Here is a 19,940-nt window from a genome sequence, read left to right as displayed (position 1 = left end):
GTTATAGTGTTTTAGTGATCTGTAATCTCTGGCTAGACATTGAAGAGACATTGATGAGATGGTGGAAAAAATGCTGTGTTTACATGTCAAATGCACCTGATACAAAAGAGTGTTATTTGTGCTACTCTTAGAGAACCCTGCAAAGGAGGGAGAGTATCTATCCAAGAGCATTCTGGTACTGGTCTCCTTTCCAGCCCTTGGGTTGTTAGAACAGAACAACAGATGTGACAGAAAAAAAAAAATTCAGTGTGTAAGAAAAAACTTTCTATGATTCACCCACATAGTAGGAGTAATATTCTGTTAATTAGTAAAATTTAGAGTGGCTCATCAGCTGCCATCCAAAACTTAACTTTAATTATGCCTAGTTATTAGAATTAGGCAGAACAGAAAAGTTTTCTCAATACAAACAGCTTTCACAGTTCCAAACTCAGATGCCCAATGGCAGTTTTTATTTAAGCTTTTTTGTTGTTGTTGTTGTTGTCGAGTTTATGCAAAAGCACTCCATTCTCAACAGATTAAACGTCACAGAAACCAAAAACTTAATGAGATTGACTAGCTGACTTGGTTGTCCCCAAGTCCTTCTAATTCCTAGGATAACAAAACATTGATACAGCTGCACCAAAAGAAGTTCATTCATCCTGGTGGGATGAACAGCGAAGAGGCAATCTTGACTCATTTCCAGTGCTAGGCTGTGGGAAAGCAGAGCCTATATAGCACAGGATATTTTCAATGATCAGATAAATTTATCTAATTACTTAAAGGGGCAGTTTCACAAATCTCCCTTCTGATTCTGCCCTCAAAAGAAAATTATTAGACCATTATTAGACCATTCTATGGGTTACAACAGGGGACCTGATTTATAATTTATACAGGGACTAGAAATCTTCTTCCAAACACATGGAATTTCTATTGGTGAATCTGAGCACCCATGGGGAGCTGGGCATTGTACTAAATACACTGAGGACAAGAACTTATCCATGAGAAGTATACGTTCTAATACAAGGAATGGAATTTAATGATGAGTATATAAGGCAGTATCATGTCTGATGGGAGAAGAAACAAGATTAGCCAATCTCTTTTGGTTGGAAACCTTATGGTTGGCAAAAGCTCCCAAAACTATCTTTCTTGACAGCTTGTGAGATGACAAAGAATGAAAACTTTAGAGCTGGAAGGGACTTTATGGCACACCCAGGATAAACGCAGGAACAAAGCTCATAATAATCTCCACCTGATTCATTAGTTACAAAGCCTACAGAGAGAAATACTGGGGTTATTGTAGCAATGCCAAGAAACCTATTGACTTGGTCAACTTAAATGATCTTTGTTGTGGGCCCTCCTTCCTTAAGAAAAGATCTAAACATATCCAGGCTTTCTCATTCCATGTGATTCCATGCCTCTCCATTTATGGAAGCTCTACCCAATGTGCCACAGGTGCCCCTCTGGTTCTGTTAATAATTTTGCAGATGGTAATACAACACTTGGCTTGTTCATCTGTTATTCCTCACTAATTCAGTGTGGGGTGGGAATCCATCAAATAGGTTAACTTAATTGACCAATTGTTTGACTGAAAATCCTACTGATTATCACCTGAATAAGTTAGAGAGCTTGCTGGGTAATAAAATGGTCGAGTAGTTAAAAAGGCTCTATGAGGGCGAGAACCATGTTTTTGCCTTTCTTTGTCACTAAGCAGTTCCTGGAACATAGTAAATGGCTAGCAATCGCTTGTTGTTGATGATGATGATGGAGATGGAAGCAGATACTAAAACTTTACCACACAGAATACAGCTAGAAACTTGTCTCTCCCCGTCATACCCATCCAAAAACCTCCTCAAAACCATCTGTACAATAACCAGCATGCTTTAAAACTGCCCACTCTCTGCTCTTGCAATTTCCCAAATGCAATCAGCTCTTGGAAGGCAGAAAGGCCAAGTCAAAATGATTGTACTCTGCGTCATTGTCTGGGCTGCAAAACTGAACGAGAAGACACAGAACTTCACCTCTCCAGAGCCTTCCAACATTTGTCTTCCTAGTCTTGTCAGCTCTGTCCCTACTAGCTTTTCCTCCGACTCAGCAGTTTCAGTAATCCCAAAGCCAAGTCAAAATATTCTAACACAGAAATATCTCAATAGAAGGACCCAACCTGGGCCCCTAGCAACTGTAGACTTTGATGGCTGAACTAAAGTAAGTTTCCCATTTAAATTAAAGCACAAAATTGCAGCAAGCTATGCCTTTTTTTCCCCTAAAAAAGATGTCAACAGTCTTTTAGAGCTTGCTTAGAGTGTGCCTCCAACCTGATAACAGTTAACATGGCACTCTCAACTTATGCTATGTCTAGATAGTGGAGAAACTTCCCAAACAACCAGCCCAAGAAGCCAGAGAACTCAGCGGGAGGTACAATGATCTGCAGGAGTTGGATGAGAAGTCTTCCTCCTGCAAACCAGTACTGGAGATAAGTAGTGTTTTTAAAAGTGTTTGTGGTTTGTTTTTTAAAGAACCTTCTCAGCCATGCTAGTTAGATGCAAAACTCTCTCCTCAGTCACCAAAAAAGAAGAACTGGAAATTTATAAGGAAGTACCAGCCTCACTTTTATCATCTCTATTTTTTCAGAGAGCCATTCTGCTTTGGAAAAATGAGGCCAAGTCTACCAAAGTTTCGAAAACCACCCACAAAGTAGCTTGACCCATAATAGGCACTTTTTACGTGTTTGTTGATTGCTGGAACTTCCCAAGGAAATCAGGGATGTTTTCAGGCCTGGATAGTATATATGTCATATATAGTCATACATGACATTTCTCTTCCTTTGACCTATCGGAAACCCAGGATCATAGGATTTATCACTAGAAGGGAATTTAGAAACCATCCATTCCAGGGTTTCCCCAAATTGAATCAGGAAAGGAATTCCCTTCCAGGTAATTTACACGGTTACAATTCTACATGGAGCAATAGTGAAAAGATGGAAACGGATCATTCTGAAAATCTGTCCCAAAGAATCCAGCAGGCCACTGAATCTTTGCTCTAGGGATGGGTATTAGTGGAACTGAGAAAAGTGGAACTGGGAAAAGAAGGCAACAGAAATCAATGGATTACTTGAAAATTGTCCCTGCTTTTCCTCCAGAATGGCTAAGCGAACCATTTGGCTAGCTTTGATTGTTATTTGCCGCTGTTCACATTTTCCATTGTATCTGATGAAGAAGGTTGGAGGGAGAGGAAATAGTTTGGGGCTTACTAACAGTTTGGGGATATTCAAATTGACTCTCGTACAACTAAAGGCTCTCTGCTTCTTGCCTGAATCAAGGTTGTAACCTTGACAGTTAAGGCAGGAATGGAGAAGAGAGGTGCTGGAGGGCAGAGGATACTGGCAAAACATTTACTTTGCATTCTTGGTTCTCCTGACACCAGCTTTCTATTACTTATATTGTTTGTGTATGTATGATTTGTGTTTGGAGTAAGGAGTGTCGAGGATTGGGGTGGAGAAGGGGAGCCAAAGGGAAGTGTATTAAGAGGCAACTTAGCATGCTGAGAAGCAAGTTAATGAACCTGAGTTTTAGTGCTGATTCTGCCTCTAGCATTGCGGGTGATTGTGGAGCAAGTGAGACGTCTCGGGGCTGGGCTTCAGTTCTCAAATGAGTCTTCAGGGTTACCATGAGAGTGAGGAACAAGGGCTATTATGTCCTCCAAGGTTCTAGAAGACAAGTTAGAAGCATAAGAAAAGAGGAAGTTGAATCTTAGGGATTGGGGAAAAAGAACAGGACCCATAGGACCCTACCTCTCTTTCCTCCCATCATTCTACGTGAGAGCTTTTACCTGTAATGGAGACCTGAAAATAGCATCTTGGGGCAAGAGATTTTGGGTTCTCCATGTCATCCAACTGCCACTACCTTCCTAAGTCATCTCCACTCCTGCCCTCTCTCCTCACCATCAACTGAAAGGGCTAACAAATATAATTCTGGAATGTGGAGCTTTCTAGCATGGAATAACATTCATACTTCCTATTTTATCCTTTTTTCTTAAGATGCTCCAAAATTCTGATTTCCTCAGCTGCCCATCAATGGAAAAAGATGCTAGGGTAGAATGAAGATTATAGCCAGGATCCATTTTTCTATACACTTTGTCCCAGGAGAGGGGGATTTAACCCAATAAAATACACTAAAATACATCTAAACTTATTGACCAAGAAAGTACACTGACCTATAAAAAGTAATTTAATAGATACTCCAATGTGGCTGAAACAAAGTGATTAGATAATTAGCCCTTGAAAAGTTCATTTCCATACATATAAAAAAGTTTTGCCTTTAAAAAAGTCTTTCCTGTCAAAAACAGGGGCCCCGAGGATGCTGTATTTTCCAATTTGCAGGCTTTCAGGATGATTCAAAATATTATTTATGCACATTCCCACACAGACCACTCTCTACTAGCTGATGAGTTTGGGCAGGACACTGCACAGAGGTATACTGCCATTAGCTTCTGACATTAAATTAGCTTTAAGCTTGTTGGCTATTCCAGTGACTGGAGGCAATTTAGAACCCAATCCCTGCAAAGCATTCACAGGATTTACTATCCGTTTCCCTGACATTTTATCCGTAGTGAGAGGTCTGGGCACAGGTTTACTAATCCAAGGGTGTCTTAAGGCCTGGGCTGGGGTCAGGCGGGCAGATGGGTCCCAATGAAGACATCTTTTCAAGAACTCTATAAACAAGTAGTCATCACACCCTTTCAGAGCTGTTACCCAGTCTTTGCTGCCTGGGGGACCTCGCTTCTTACCCCGGCGTGAACGCCCCCCCACAAGGACAGCCCTCCCATCTGCCTGTGTAGTCACAGAACAATATCGAGGCAGACCCTTGGAGTTGATAAAGTACTTGGCACGCTTAGCTTGCTCGAGAAGTTTTGGAGGGGGCATCCCTAGAAGCTCCATTATACAAGCTAACTGGTCTCCCTCATCCTCTCCAGGGAAGAGAGGCTGTCCAGTCAAAAGTTCTGCAAGAATGCAGCCAAAGCTCCAGACATCAATAGGTGTACTATATCGACTTCCCAAGATGATCTCTGGTGCTCTGTAGAAACGAGATTGGATGTATGTGTAGAGTTTCTGGTACTCAAAACAGCTGGACCCAAAGTCAATTACTTTGGTTGCGCTGCGGCCTTGCTGTTTTAGAAGAATGTTTTCTGGCTTCAGGTCGCAGTGAATGATCTTGTTTCTGTGGAGAGCATCCAGGGATTGCAAGATAGATTGAGCAAATTTACGCACCAGCTGAACACTGAACCCCTGAAACTTATTCTTTTTGATCAGCTCATAGAGGTCCATGCTTAGCAATTCAAAAGCCATACAGACATGATTCCGGAATGTAAAGCTTTCTAGCATGTGAATAACATTCATGCTGCCTGTTTTATCCTGTTTCTTAAGATGCTCTAAAATCTTGATTTCTTCAGCTGCTTGTCGATGGAAGCGCTTTTCATTGCGAACCATCTTCAGGGCGACATACTGGTGAAGTTTGTGGTCATAGACTCGAGCCACCTGCCCAAAGCTGCCTTTGCCAATGATTTTCAACACCTCGTATCTATAAGCCAAATGGTCTCGAGGTACATGGATGTAGCCTCCCTCTGCATCATCATATCCCCCATTGTTGGGGCCACCCATGACGCCATGCCTTTTCTTAGCATTTGGACCCACAAAATAAACTTCAGGATAATTGATGATTTCTAGCTTCTCATAAGGAGTCAGGTGATGCTTGTACTGTTTTAGTGCTTGTTCAGGAGTCAGAGGTACCACTTTTAGCGCTTTGGATGAACTACCAGATTTGACAGTGTTCAAACTGTCTGAACTTTTACCCTGAGAAATGGTGGGAGGACACTTGTCAGAGGTGTTTGTTCCTATGGACTGAAAAGTACTGGTTCTTCTGTTGCCAAATTCCTGAAACAGCTGTTCCACCTTAATGTCACCTCCATTTGGGACTGGTTGAGTGTGGTTGGTTGTCAGCTTTTCAGTAGTAATCTAGAAAGAAGATATGAAACTTAAAAGGCAGCAGAAAAAAATGTGAAACTATTCAGAAAGAAAATGAACCATGAAAACTCCACAAGTTCTTAAATTTAGTAATGCCCTTTATTAAACTTAAAATGACCCAAAAGGGAGAGAGAAAATTGAACTAAAGACCTCTGGACTAGGCATCAGGAAATCAGTATTATTGGTCCTGATTTGGCCAAGACCTTAGACCTTAGGCCTTAGGCCACTTAATAACTCAGTGTCTAATGGGGATGGTGCAACAAGTCCAGACTTCCCTCTCTGGTTTTTAGGGCCATCCATACTCTGTCTTTACCTTATATTTCCAAGATTATATCCTTCTACTGCCCAACATGAAATTTTTGCTTCCATCAGGTCAGTCTCCTAAGAGTACTCCACACGTGCCATGTTTGTTCTTGTCTGTGTACTTTCACTCATGCTAGCAATGTTCTCTCCCCTCCCTATCCAAATTTCACCAATTTTCAAAGGCTGGCTCAAGACTTACTTCCTCCATTGGACTACCTAAGGCTACCCCAAACTCAGAATGCCCTCCTCTTTCTTTGATCTGCAGAACTCGTAATCCGTACCACAAAATTTAATACTAAGAGTTTTCTATTGTTTGCTAACCATGTTTACATCCATGTGCACATTATCATGTAATTTTTGTCTAAAAACATTCATTACATGGTGGTCAACTTTATGGAAATAATCCTCCGCACTAACCAGGCTTCTTCTCAAAGAACAGACAGATAACAGAGCATAGTTTAAAATAGAAATGACCATCTCTTGCCATGGATGGACTGTACAATGGATTAGTAAGAAGATACCTGGAATCTTGCAAATCTAATCAAAAAGGCTTTAGACTAAAAAGGAAAGGAAAGGGAAAGAACTGCCCAAGAAAATAGGCATAATGTAGGAAGGAAAATACAAAGATTAATTTCCAGAGAGATGGCCAAAGCCAAGAAGCAGTGAAATTCATGACCTCAGATATCTCTAGACAAATACAAAAAAAAAGGATGAGTAATAAGGAAGATGAACCAGCAGTCCATCCAATGAATTCAGGCAAATATGACCTCAGTGGTCTCACACTTAATAGCGTGAGAGATCCATGATTGAAAAAGGCCTGGAAGGATACACTTTATTCAGAAGGAACATTATAGGTTTGGAGGCTGGGAAGACTAGCTCCATATATTTTAAGAAATACTCATGTGAGAAGATTCAGGAACCAGAGGAGAAGGCAGCATGGTGTAGAAAATTTGGGTGAAGATCAACAAAGGCAAAAATAGAAAGAAAGAAAAAACATTGTCACTGAAGTGTAGTACTGAGCACCTGGCCAGAAAGAAGAGATGGAGAGTTTGAGGGAAAGATCACAAGCATAGTGTGGAAGCATCATCATAGACATGATGGGGGACTTCAGTCACCCAAACATCTTCCCATGCTTTCTTCCTCTGCCTAAATCAGAAAAGCTGATATGCTTTAAGGATAACTCAATTCTTCAGAAGGTAAAGGAATTGATTACTGGATTGGGAATGATGGGAACTTTGCGGGGGAAATAACTATTTCATCTTGAAATTCGTGACAGAGAAGAAGAGAAAAGCTAGATGTAGTCTGATGTGTGCTCTATATTTTAGGAAAGCAGACTTCAAGGAGTCAGAGGAAGGGCAGGCTGGATTACATAGGGTTAAATTCACTCAAGCCAGCCTTCAGAATAAAATTTTAAAGATACACAGAGAAATATTGAGAAGGAAGGAAAAGCAGAGTTGTCTAAAGAGGAGATTCATTGACCAACATGAGTTTTTAAAGGCTGTGTGCAGAAATCAGAGGCAAAGGCAAATTAGGGGGATTTTTGACCTAGACTTGAAATTTCATCATTTTAGGGAATTCCTGGTGTGTGAACTCCCTCCACACTGATGGATGGATTACTCTAATTTAGAGCCTTAAAAACTGCCCAGAGCACAGCATAGTTAAGGGATTTGCCCTGAAAAACATGTGGCACATTCTTTTAGAAATGCTATTGCAGGCACTGAAGCTTGGAACAAGCTAAGCCTGGGCAGGAAAGCTAAGGACAATAAAGGAAACTTTAAAAAAAATTAACTATATATTGAGGAAAAGAGGATCAAAGAAGGGAAAAATTTGCTCTTAAAGGTGAATGGTTTCATGGTAACTGATGAAAGAGAATGTAGAGCTATTCGACCCTTATTGTGCCGTTTAATCTGCTAAAGAGAAGCATCTTTAGACAGGAAAGAATAGAAGTTGATAATAATGGTGTAGAAGTTGATAACAGGTGGTGTAACTGGATAGAGAGCTGGACCTAGAGTCAGGAAGACGTGAATTCAAATCCCAGCATCAAACACTTACCAGCTGTATGACCTAGGTAGTTCACTTAACCCCACCTCATCCATAAAATGAGCTAGAGAAGGAAATGGCAAACCACTCCAGTATCTCTGCCAAGAAAATTCCAAATGGAGTCACAAAGAGTCAAACAAAAACAACCAAACACTAAAATAACTAAATACTAAAAAAAAAACCTAAAACCTAAAAAACAAAAACTAAACACTAAAAAACCTAAAAACTAAAACAATTCAACTAAGACAAAATAAAATAAGAGATAGGAAGAAACCACCTAGCTGCTCTTGAGGCAGCTAAATGGCACAGTGCATAGAGTTCTGGACTCGGATTCGGGAAGACCTGAGTTTCAATCCTGTCACAGACCCTTGCACACAAAGTCACACAGCTCTCTCTTCCTCAGTTTCTTCCTATGTAAATGAGAATAAGAATAGCATTTGCTTCATAGGATTATTGTGAGGATCAAAAGACAGGACTTGGAAAGGGCTTTAGAAACTTTAAAGCGCCATACAAATGTCAGTTTTTTGTTATTATTATTATACCTCATAAGTTCAAGTCACCAATAAACTACACTTGGTAGCTGTGATTGTTTAGCCATTCTCAGTGACCTTTGGAAGATCTTGGAGAAAGACAAAGATTACTCCAATTTTCAATAAAGGGAAGAGAAAGGAGTCTATAAATTATGGAACAATGAGCTTGACTTTGATTCCCGACAAAATTCCAGAACTTATTAGGAAAGAACTAGTTAGTGAATATCTAGCCATGGAAGCAATGATAACAACTATTTAGAATGAATGGTTTTTATCAAGAACAGGTCATGGCTGACTAACCTAACTTCCTCTTTTGACAGTGTCACAAAATCGAGAGGTCAGGAGGATGCTGTAGATATATTAAACAAAGTTTGTGACAGAATGTCTCATGCTATTCTTGTAAAAAAGATAGAGAGATGTGGGCCAGATAACAGTATACTTTGATGGATCTAGAATTCACAGAATGGTCAGACCTAAAGAACAGTCATTAATCATTTAATGTCAGGTTGGGAAGTGGTCTCTAGTGCAGTGCCCTTGAAATCTGTGTACTACCCTGTGCTATATAACATTGTTTAATCAGGAACTCAGATGAAGCCTTTATAGGAGGCTATAAAAGCTATGAAAGTATAACTATCTATAATTTTCAAGTATGTAGGTGACACAAAGCTGAAAGATAACAAATACACTGTATGATAGAATCCAAAAATAAATATCTCAACAAGCTAGTATATAAAGCTGAATCTAGTCAAATTAAATTTAATATAGACAATGCAAATTACATTTGCATAATTACATTTGGATTCAAAAGAATAAACTTCGCAATTACAAGATGGGGAAAGTGTAGCTACACAGCAGTTTATCTGAGAGAGACCTAGAAGTTTGGAGGCCTACATGGCTTGGGGGGAAAACCACTGGATTTATAGTTGGGGCCAGCTCTGCCACTACCTGGTGGTCTTGAGCAAAGTTACTCAGTCCCTCAAGGCTTCAATTCCCTCAGTCTGTCATTTTGCCAGGCATTGTGCTAAGCGCTGGCAATACAAAGAAAGGCAAAACAAGCAAAACAAACAAAAAAATGAAGTGGTTGGGCAAGGTGACTTTAAGATCCCTTCCAGCTTTAAATCCACGTGCCTATGAACAATACAGATGGCCGCACTGAGAGACCCAGCAAAGAGTACTCCTGAGATGTACTGAGTACCATGTCCAGTTCTAGGTATCCCATTTTAGCAAGGATGTTAGTAAGCTAAAGAGCAGAGGAGGGCCATTGGGATGGTAAAGAACCTCTACATCATACAATATGATGTTTCGCATGGAGAAAAGAAGACTCAGGGAGAAGATGATCATTCTCTTCAAGTATGCAAGGGGCTGTCACGTGTAAATATTAGATGTGTTCTGCTTGGCCCCAGAGGGTGAAGATTACAAAGGGGTAAGTGCAGGCTCCATATAAGAACAGAAATGCCCCATCAAGCCATTCCAAAGTGGACCAGGCTTCCTGAGAAAGCATGAGCCCCCATCACTGCGGGTCTCCTAGCAGAGACTAGAGAACTAATCACTGCATAGACTATAGAGGGGATTCTTGTTCAGGTAAGGGGGGGAGGGGAACTCACTAGATGCTGAAGACCCTTCCAGATGAGAGACTGTCATTTTTTCTGTCATCTGGCTCACACTCAAAGCCCTCCCAGCCTGCTAGAACCTGTTCCACCTTGACGCAGCACCTGAATTCAGGTTCCCATCCAGCACCAGAATAAGGCACCATAACAGGCTCTTATTTAGGCAAAATTAGAGTGATTCAAATGGCAAGAGAAAGATAAGCAGCATATCCTCTGGGTTCAGAGATTCTCACTCACTCATCAGCACTACCGCTATGGGACCCGGAATGGTTACTTACCCTCATGAGACTGCTCTTGTCACCTGTAATATGGAGATTATAGGATCTGAACCATATGACATCTGAGGTGCTGCTGAGCCTGAAATCTATGATCTTATGGCATACATAAGTGCTACATTGGTACCCATGAGATAGTAAAAGAATGAAAGGGAAACACCCCATGAGCTGGGTGGAGCCTCCACAGAGGGATTGTGGAAAGACGTGGAAAAGAACTGCACAGAATGTCAAATGAAAACGCTGCAGTCCACGTCAGTGGAGCCAACATTAGCACAAATTAAATCATAAATTGATAAAAATAGCAAACTAAAGCACATGTATATTTTGTCTCCCCTGTTGCATTGTAAGCTCCTTGAGGGTGAGGATGATATCTAAACTCCTTGTGTTTTCTCCACAGCACCTAGCAAATTGCTAGCCACACTGTAAGTGCTCAGTAAATATCTGTTGGCTGAATCTACAAATTAGAGATGCTTCCAGTTATTCATTGCTATTTCTCTAAGCAATTCATTAGTAAGTTTCTGGTAGAAAAAGTGTTTTTATAAAAATCTCTATGAGGCATCAAAACTCAAAACAAATCAGTAAAATAGAGTTTTTCCTCCAAAAATCCCAATACAATCTAGTCTCCATTGCATTCTATTTTATTTATTTATTTATTTGAGGATAAGCAGGGATTCCTCAGAGGAAAGCTCCTCTGACTTCTTCACAGGAATAAAGATTACTCAAAGGGAATGTTAAAGTTAGGGGTTGAAAAAGGAAAATTAAAAGTAATAGTCAAGATGTGGAAAAGGTTAAGAACGGAACAGAAAAAGGGAAAGAAGAGATTTAAAACCTTGAGATATCTCAAAAGAGTTATTTTAGTACATTTTAAGGAATTGGAGCCCTAATCATAATAGGGCTAATTTTATGCCTTCTAGAAGCAAAAGGAGATCATGTTCTGCTTGTTTGCCTGACAGATGACTTTAGATCAGAGGTTTTAACCTAGAGTCCACAGACACCCACTCAGTCTGTGAGAGTGTTTTTGTATTTGTAAAAAGTATTTTGATAACTGCATTTCAATATATTAGTTTCCTTTGTTATCCTATATATTTTGTTGTAGGCACTAAAAAATCTCTTCCAAGAAGGGGTCTGTAGAGCTTTGTCATAATGTCAAAGGGTCCATGACCCAAAAAAATGTTAAGGATGAATCCCTGCTTCAGATGAAGGCAGTGGCCCTGAGCCAGAGTTCTGGTCTCTAGATTCCATAAATAATGTGATAATCATCATAAGACGATAATGCAAAAGGCCATACCTTTAGAAAATGGAATTTAATCATAAATTAAGCAAAAAAGCCATTGGTATTCAAAATGGCCTAGCTTAATTGTAAATCAGATCAAATCCAGCCTAGGAAAACACATGAAGGGGAAAAAAGATGGATGAAATGCAGCTTTAAATAACTGGTTGCAGATTGCAGATAGCTTCCCCAAATAAGACTCTTTGTAAGGGCTATTAATTAATCCTTGGCTACTTCTAGGTCACCAACAACTCAAGTTGCCAAAAAAAAAAGTGTTACACTCTCTTAAGCAACATCAGAGCAGTCATTACAAACGCGGCCACAGATGTTTCCCATTTTGGCCTTTCGTTTTAAAATAAAGAGGTGAGATAGGAGCCAGTCCCTAGTTCCAAAATTATGGTTTAGCAGTGATATTAATAGAGCTACAGACACTAAACAGCTGAACTCAAATACATAATTACTAGATTGTATCAGTAAACAGCGTGTCCTTTCGGTAAGTTTAGGAAGCCACATAAGTAATCCTACTCTTAGAGGTGGTAAGGGCCTCAGTTTCCTCTTCTGTAAAACAAAGGAGCTTGAACTAAATGATCTCTTTCAGGTCTAAAATTCTAGCATTCTCTTCTAGGCCTATATTATGCCAAACTAGAGAAAGAACTTGCCTATTTTTGGTTAATTTCATTAGAACTGAGATCTACTCATTAATGATAAAAAATATTTATATGCATTTCAATCACTACTTTTTACATTTTTCAACTTACTTAGTGTTCCTCCTTATCTTTGGAACTCTTCAGGGTTCATTCTTAGCAAAATGGAGAAGTTGGCAAAGCTTGTCTTCGGTAGTACCCTCTAGTCTCCATTTCAGTATCCCTTACTTTCCCCTTCTCTATTTCCCACCTAGCACTCAATACTCTTACAGTACTCCCAATCTCCAGCCAACAAGGATGCCACCCTCTAGGTAAGCCCATTGGAGGTACTCTGAATCACTCTCCATATTAAAACCTGCTTTAGACTAGCTATCCAAGTTAATGTGCCACTACCTCTCCATTTTAATAAAGAACTGATGCCCTTTGTTGTAGTTGTTCAGTCATTTCCATTGTGTCCAACTCTCTGTGATGCCATTTGGGGATTGCTTGGCAAAGACACTAGAGTGGTTTGTCATTTCCTTCTTTGGTTCATTTTACAGATGAGGAAACTGAGGCAATCTGAGTTAAGTGACTTGCCTAGGGTCACACAGCTAGTAAGTGTTGTCTGAGGGCAGATTTGAACTGACAAAGATGAGACAGTCTGACTTCAGACCCAGCACTCTATCCACTGTGCCACCTACCTGCACCACCCTCCCCAAAACAATAAACCTCAAATTGTAGAATTTGAGTCAACAACAGGCTGGTGGGGAAGATATCTGGGCATATCCTGTGCCCTTTACTTCATACACCTACATATAAAAAGCTGATTTTGAAAGGCTTCCTTTGTTCATGATAACAGTGCATCTTAGATGCAGAGCACTGGGAAGGACAGATGAATCTCCAAGCAAAAGATTTTGTTTCCATAGAAATATAAAATCAAGATAGAGGATACTATATAAAAGGAATTGAAAAATTCCCACTAATGTCTCTGAAAGTTTTCATCGAACACATGAAGGGAGGGAACTTTTTCCAAGCAGGGAGGGGTCCTTCCGATAGATGTTTTCCTTTTGTGCAACCAACACAGATTTTGGCTCATATATATTGGGAATTAAGTGCCCTATGCTAAAAATAAAATCTTTCCATTGTTCTAGAGAAAATCTTCCACTGCACACTCAGCATATTAGACTATAAACTAGCTCCAGAACATTATACATTTCTATTCTAGGGTTGGTCACAGTGACATGGCAATTTGTATTTGATTCTGAAAGTCCCCAACTACTACAGGTGTTAAACCAAACATGGCCAGTCCACCTCAAGTGTGACCAGCTAACACATCATATTTATCATTATTGAGAGAATGTACATATCAAATGTTCTTAAAAGACAAAATTTAGCTGGGGGAGAGGGATAGGGATAGCAGCTAGATGAAGCAGTGAATAGAGCATAGGACTTAGAATCAGGAAGACCAGAGTTCAAATCCTGCCTCAGACACTTATTAGCTATGTAGCCCTGGTATAGTCAGCTAACCTCTCTCAGCCTTACTTGCCTCAGTAAGTTAGATCAGGATGTCAATAGCACCTAACTCACAGGGCTGTTGTGAGGATCAAACAGGAACAAAATGGAAAGAGCTTTGCAAACCACAAAGCAGTATATAAATGCTAGTTATGATTACTGTGCTCAAAAGAGGATTTTATTTTACATCATTCTTTGTAGCCAGCTATGAAGTCTATCCATCTTTCTCATCCTTTTAGTTATTGTTGTGTTGTTCAGTAATTTTTCGGCCATGCCTGACTCTTTGTGACCCCATTTGGGATTTTCTTGGCAAAGATACTGGAGTGGTCTGCCATCTGCTTTTCCAACTCATTTTACAGAGAAGGAAACTGAGGCAAACATAGTGAAGTGACTTGCCCAGGGTCACACAGCTAGTAAGGGTCTGAAGCTATATTTGAACTCAGAAAGATGAGTCTTCCTGACCCCAGGTCACTCCATCTACTTAGCCACTTAGCTGTTCACATCCCTTTAGTAACAAAAATACATACATACATATATATATATACATTACATAGCTGTAAAGTCAGAATTTTAAATCTATAATCAAATCTAAAAAATGCTGAGACTAGAATGTAGATTTAGAATTAGTAGACAAAAATCTAATAGTGTACTGAATACAAAGTGACAGGAATTAAACACGTTTTGTATTCTTAGCAGTATGGCTCTATTAGGCCAATGCAGAGTGACTGTTTAAACTAGAATTCAAATGAACTTCCTTTTGAGTCTGAGGACTGACAAAGTAACCTACTTCTAAATCTACTTCTTTTTTCACTAAGTTTCCCTGAGACACCCCATATGGTGGCTGTAAGCAATTAAGAGGTCTGATGGCTATCTGAAGGGGTATGGTGGTTATGGAACTGTTAGAGGTTTTTACATGCCCAGGAAGCAAACCACTGTATGCTGTGAATGGGAAGGAAATGATACTGTACTTCAGAAAAGAGCTAAAAATAGAATGACTGGCCTTCCAAATGTCTGGCCTTATGTTCTTGGCACATGCTTCAAATAGTATGCGTCTAGAAAGTAACAAGTAAAAAGGATGATTCCATACTGGCTTCTCATTAAACAGAGCAAAACCTGAATAATGCTTAAGGAGAAGAATGAAGATGACTGATTTTCCTTTCATATAAAAACCATCTTAGGTATTAAAACAGGAAAGCATAAAAGAGGACTATCACATATAATCAACTCAGTTGCTCACAAGGTTATAACAATAGTAAATTTATTAATTTCTAGACAGCTCCTCCCTAACATCTAGCTTACATGGGGGCCACTAGTCTTACTTAAATACAATTAGCAGATAAATTTGCTTCCCCCCAAAAAAAGCAATTCAATGCCAAATGAGCTTTGCATTGGGCATATCCTGTGCCCTTTACTTCATACACCTACATATAAAAAGCTGATTTTGAAAGGCTTCCTTTGTTCATGATAACAGTGCATCTTAGATGCAGAGCACTGGGAAGGACAGATGAATCTCCAAGCAAAAGATTTTGTTTCCATAGAAATATAAAATCAAGATAGAGGATACTATATAAAAGGAATTGAAAAAGGGCACAGGATATTGCAAATGAGCTGGTGAGATGGATCATGGTGTAGAGGATAGAGAGCCAGCTTCAAAACCAAGAAGTCCTGGGTCAAGTATTCTGACACATGCTGGCTTTATGACCCTGGGCAAATCACTTAACCTTTTAGCGCTTTGAGACATTCCAACACTGCATTGGTAGAGAGAATTTTGTAACCTGGGATTTCCCTATATCATGAAATCACAGTTATCCCTATCTTGAAGTTATCAAGTATATGTAAGTACTCCTACTTCTAATATCTTGTAGAGGAAAACTAGCAAAGAGAGGAAAGCACAAAATGTATCAGTGGTTTTCACAAAAGGATCTTTTGTAGTCATACAATTAGAAAATAAACACCACCTACTTAAAAGTAGCACACTGTTTTCCCCACCTAGTGATTTATATTTATTTCAATAATCAAAATGGAAATTGGGCTTTGTTCCAAAAATCATTCTGTACATCTATACAGGAGCCAGAGTAAGGCGGCTATGGGAAGGAGGACAGAGGTGTTTTGAGAAACAGGATCAAAGGGTATATCACAGACCATGACAAAGTCTTCAGAGGGTGTAGTAATGCTTCCTTCTTAACAAAACAGTTAGTAGAATACAAAAAATAACTAAATTACTTACATATAATCTTCTAGGTAGAGCTGGTTCAGAAGGGTTGCAGACTGTATTTGGGCCAGGTGGACATTTAGTTTCATCTAACATCATGAAGGTATCATACACACCATCTCCCAACCTAGTTGAAAACATTAAGCAGACATTGGTCCAAAAGAGTCAACATGATTGGCATTTGTCTCCCCCCACTCCCCAAAAAACACTTTGATGTTAACTTCTATGTTTCCAAAGAACTGTTCAGACAGCTACAGGAAGAAGTCTTTGACATCAAATACAATTAACAACGATTAACTGAAATAATCCTAGTAGAGCAGTTTTCTTTTCCTTTTTTTTCATTTAAATGATTTCATTTCTGTAACTGTATTTTAAAATTAAGAATTCACATAGGTCTCATTTTTCAAATAACACAAAACATTTTTCTTTGCTAAGTTATACAAACTGTTCAATGAAAAGGTTTTCTTTCACACTGCTTCAAAATTGAGGTTAGTTTAGACCTAAAGTTAAAAAAACCTCATCCTAGAAACTAAGGAAGATGGAAAAGAGCACTGGAAGCAGAATGGCTGTATTCTAATCTACCTCTGATTACGCTTCCTTTGAAGTAGTCAGCACCCTGGGCCTCAGATTCTCTATCTACAAAATGAAAAGGCCAATCCCTCCCAGCTCCCTGCCTCACAGGGATACAAAAAAATAAGATTACAGATACCAAGCTAATTGGAGTGAACAAGTCACAAAATGTACCAAGTTTTCACATTTTTCCCCCACTTCACTTTCACATTAATGAACAAATTATCTACAGAAATGACTATATGAAGAGCCTAAGAAGTAAAGGACTTGGTTAATTCACAAATTCATCCCACTGGTTAACGTGCTCTGTTTGCTACTAAGAATTTAGATTTCTTAAGTATACACTGCATTTGCTTTTGGTACATTTTGCCACATTATTCTTCCTACTGGTAGACCAAGGTACCAAGGATTCCTGTACTATTTTAATTTTTTTTTTCAAACAGTCAAGTAATGGAAAAAAAATTTTAAAGGCAAAACATTTAATAAGTCACATAACTGAATTACAGGCACTGAAATAATATAACTATGTTATGGTAAAAGTACATTGATAACCATGTTACAGAGGAAGGGAGGGAAATGTCTTTTTTTTTTTAACCAGTAGAATTGGTCTACACTGTTTTGCATAACCACTTCTAGTCTTGGAGTTTAGAAGCTATTTGCAAATTGCCTTTGGGGAAGTAGTTTAAAATACCAGTAAAAAAAAAAACTTTAAAAAAAATTTTTTTTAGTATTATGGCCTCCTTGTGCAAATGTGGCATATTTGGACTAATTTATACTTTTAATTGAATTTTGTTTCTTTGGCAAGGGCTAAAGAATTCTAGACTGCCTGACACTTTGCCAATGGGCTGCAGAAAACATGCTAGAGCCAGACAAGCAGCGACAATATGGAGAAAAAGAAAGACGCTAAAGATCTGAATCACTGGGTTATCTGTGTGACCTTGGTCCACTTAACTTCTCTGTGGCCTCAGTTTCCTAAACTGAAAAATGAAAAGGGCTGGACTAGATAGTCCAAAAGGTCTCCTCCTGCATTAAATGCTATGGTTTCCTACTAGCACCAAAAATAATCTAATTATATAAACAGCAGAGGAAATAAAAGATAGGAATCCCCCCCCCCCCAATACTAAGTGAATCGGGAAAAGAATTAGAAAAAGAGAAGCTATAAAAAAGTCTTACTGGGGCATCTCACCTATTCCAAAGCCAGACCACACCCCACTGTGCAAATCCCCAAGTGTTCAGTCCTGTTTTTATCTCCCATGACCAACAGGGATTCTCTAAAGGAATTTTGGTCCTCAGCTTCCCGGTTAGCAAATGGCTTGGCTTTTCCGTTTTCCTTGGCTTATGCCTCCCAATCTAGCTCCTCTTTCAGGATAACCCCTCCTTCTCTTTCCCCTTCTAGGCTCTACTCCAACACTCTCCCCCTTCTTGGGTGGCAGAAGGCAGAAGGAGGGAAACTACAACTGGGAGCAGGGGGTGGAGGTTGCAAACACCTCCCCAGAAAGCTCACAAAGCTTTTTAACAAGTTCTCTCCCTCCTCTTCTGGGGTGTCTGTGTGATGTCTAGCAAACCTAACCCCCATTTCCCCCTCTGTTGGGGTCCACTTTCCCAAACCCAGTCTCTCCTTTCTGCTTGGCCACCCCTACCCCAAGCCCAGACCCCTCCCGATCTCCTAGGATGCTCTTCCCCACTGCTGGACCTCGATCCTCTGCAGGAGTGCCCCTCCCCAAACGCAGTCCCCCTTTTTTCCTGCTGGCCCCGCCTTCCTCAAGCCCCTTTCCCCCTCCCCATCTCCTAGGGTGTCCTTTCCCCACTGCTAGGTCCCACTTTTCTGCTGGGTCGTCTTCCCCAAACCCAGTCCCCCATCTTTGTGGTACCCCCCCTTCTTCAACCCACCCTCACCTCATCTCCCGGGGGGCTCTTCCCCTCTGCCAGTGTTTCCTTATGCCCTCCTTCTGTTGCCCCCTTTCCCCAAGTCCAGCCCCCTCCTCACTTCTAGGGCTCGCTTCCTCTCTGGTGGGATCCCCTTCCTCCCAAACCGCCCCTCCTTTCCCTACTGCGCCCTTCCTCCCGGCACTGCAGGGCCCCGTCCACTCGCTCGCACCCCTACCTCCGTGGTTCCTGGGCCGGGGGCCCCGCTCGCGGCGGCACCGCATCCTTCCTGCCGGGCCCGCGGGCAGCACCGCCCATCGCGCGGCCCGGGACCCCTCCACGGCGAGGGGAGAAGGGGGCCTGGGAAGGACTGGCCGGGGCCGCCAGCGGTGGCGGGGATGGCGTGGGGGCCCGGCCCAACCCTAGCCAGCGCTGCTTCCCCGGGAGCCCCGGCCACACACCGCCGCTCCCGCCAGCGCCCACACTCGTCTGCTCCCTCCTCCCGCCCGCCCTCCCGGGGGCCGGGCGGGAGCCTCGGAGGGGAGGAGGAGGCGGGGATAGCGGCCTGGTTACCGGGGCAACAAGGCACGCCCCTAGGGACACTTTCCAGGGCCGACGTGATGACGCACGGCGGGAGGGAGGGGTCTCGAAAGCATCCCTCTTTCCCCTTGCCGCTCCCCCATCTCTGCGTGCCCCTTACCTGGTACAGTCTCCCCGCAGTCGTTGCTTCGGAGTTTGGAAATGGAAAATTGGGAGAAGGAAGGCCAGAGGAAAGAGCAGTATTGAAAGGAATAAAAGGCCGGCTCTCCGTGACCCTATTTGGGGTTTTCTTGGCAGATACTAGAGTGGGTTGCCATTTCCTTCTCCAACTCTTTTTACAGATGAGGAAACTGAGGCAAACAATGTTAAGTGACTTCCCCAGGGTCACACAGCCAGCGAGGGTCTGAGACTGGATTTGAATTCAAGAAGAAGAGTCTTCCTGACGCTAGACCTGGCGCTTTAACCACTGCTGCTACCCTAGGAGGGACCCTTGCTTTGTATCTGCCTGTTGTCTCCCCCATTGGATTGTAAGCTCCTTGAGAGCAGGGACTGCCTTTTGCCTCTTTCTGCGTCCCCTTCTTTAGCACAGTGCCTGGC

General features: G+C 41.2%; 1 protein-coding gene across 1 annotated transcript; it reads right to left on the bottom strand.

Moving 5' to 3' along the window:
- Positions 1–414: 414 nt before the first annotated feature.
- On the bottom strand, positions 415–19,305 carry DYRK3 (dual specificity tyrosine phosphorylation regulated kinase 3). The gene is made up of 3 exons (XM_036757812.1): positions 19,042–19,305; positions 16,383–16,494; positions 415–5,986 (listed from the first exon to the last, which is right to left on the bottom strand). The coding sequence occupies exons 1-3, from the start codon at positions 19,119–19,121 to the stop codon at positions 4,412–4,414; spliced, it is 1,767 nt and encodes a 588-aa protein (XP_036613707.1). The 5' UTR covers positions 19,122–19,305; the 3' UTR covers positions 415–4,411.
- Between the last annotated feature and the right edge of the window lie 635 nt (positions 19,306–19,940).

This window comes from Trichosurus vulpecula, chromosome 4, assembly GCF_011100635.1.
Source record: "Trichosurus vulpecula isolate mTriVul1 chromosome 4, mTriVul1.pri, whole genome shotgun sequence".
Lineage (NCBI taxonomy): Eukaryota > Metazoa > Chordata > Mammalia > Diprotodontia > Phalangeridae > Trichosurus > Trichosurus vulpecula.
The sequence above is the reverse complement of the archived record's forward strand: the minus strand, read 5'-3'. Positions and strand labels throughout refer to the sequence as shown.

Coding starts and splice junctions, on each gene's coding strand:
- DYRK3 (XM_036757812.1), bottom strand. CDS start 19,121: ATGGGCGGTGCTGCCCGCGGGCCCGGCAGGAAGGATGCGGTGCCGCCG. Junction 16,495..19,041: donor CCGGCCCAGGAACCACGGAG/GTAGGGGTGCGA, acceptor GTTTTCAACTAG/GTTGGGAGATGGTGTGTATG. Junction 5,987..16,382: donor CTCTACCTAGAAGATTATAT/GTAAGTAATTTA, acceptor TCTTCTTTCTAG/ATTACTACTGAAAAGCTGAC.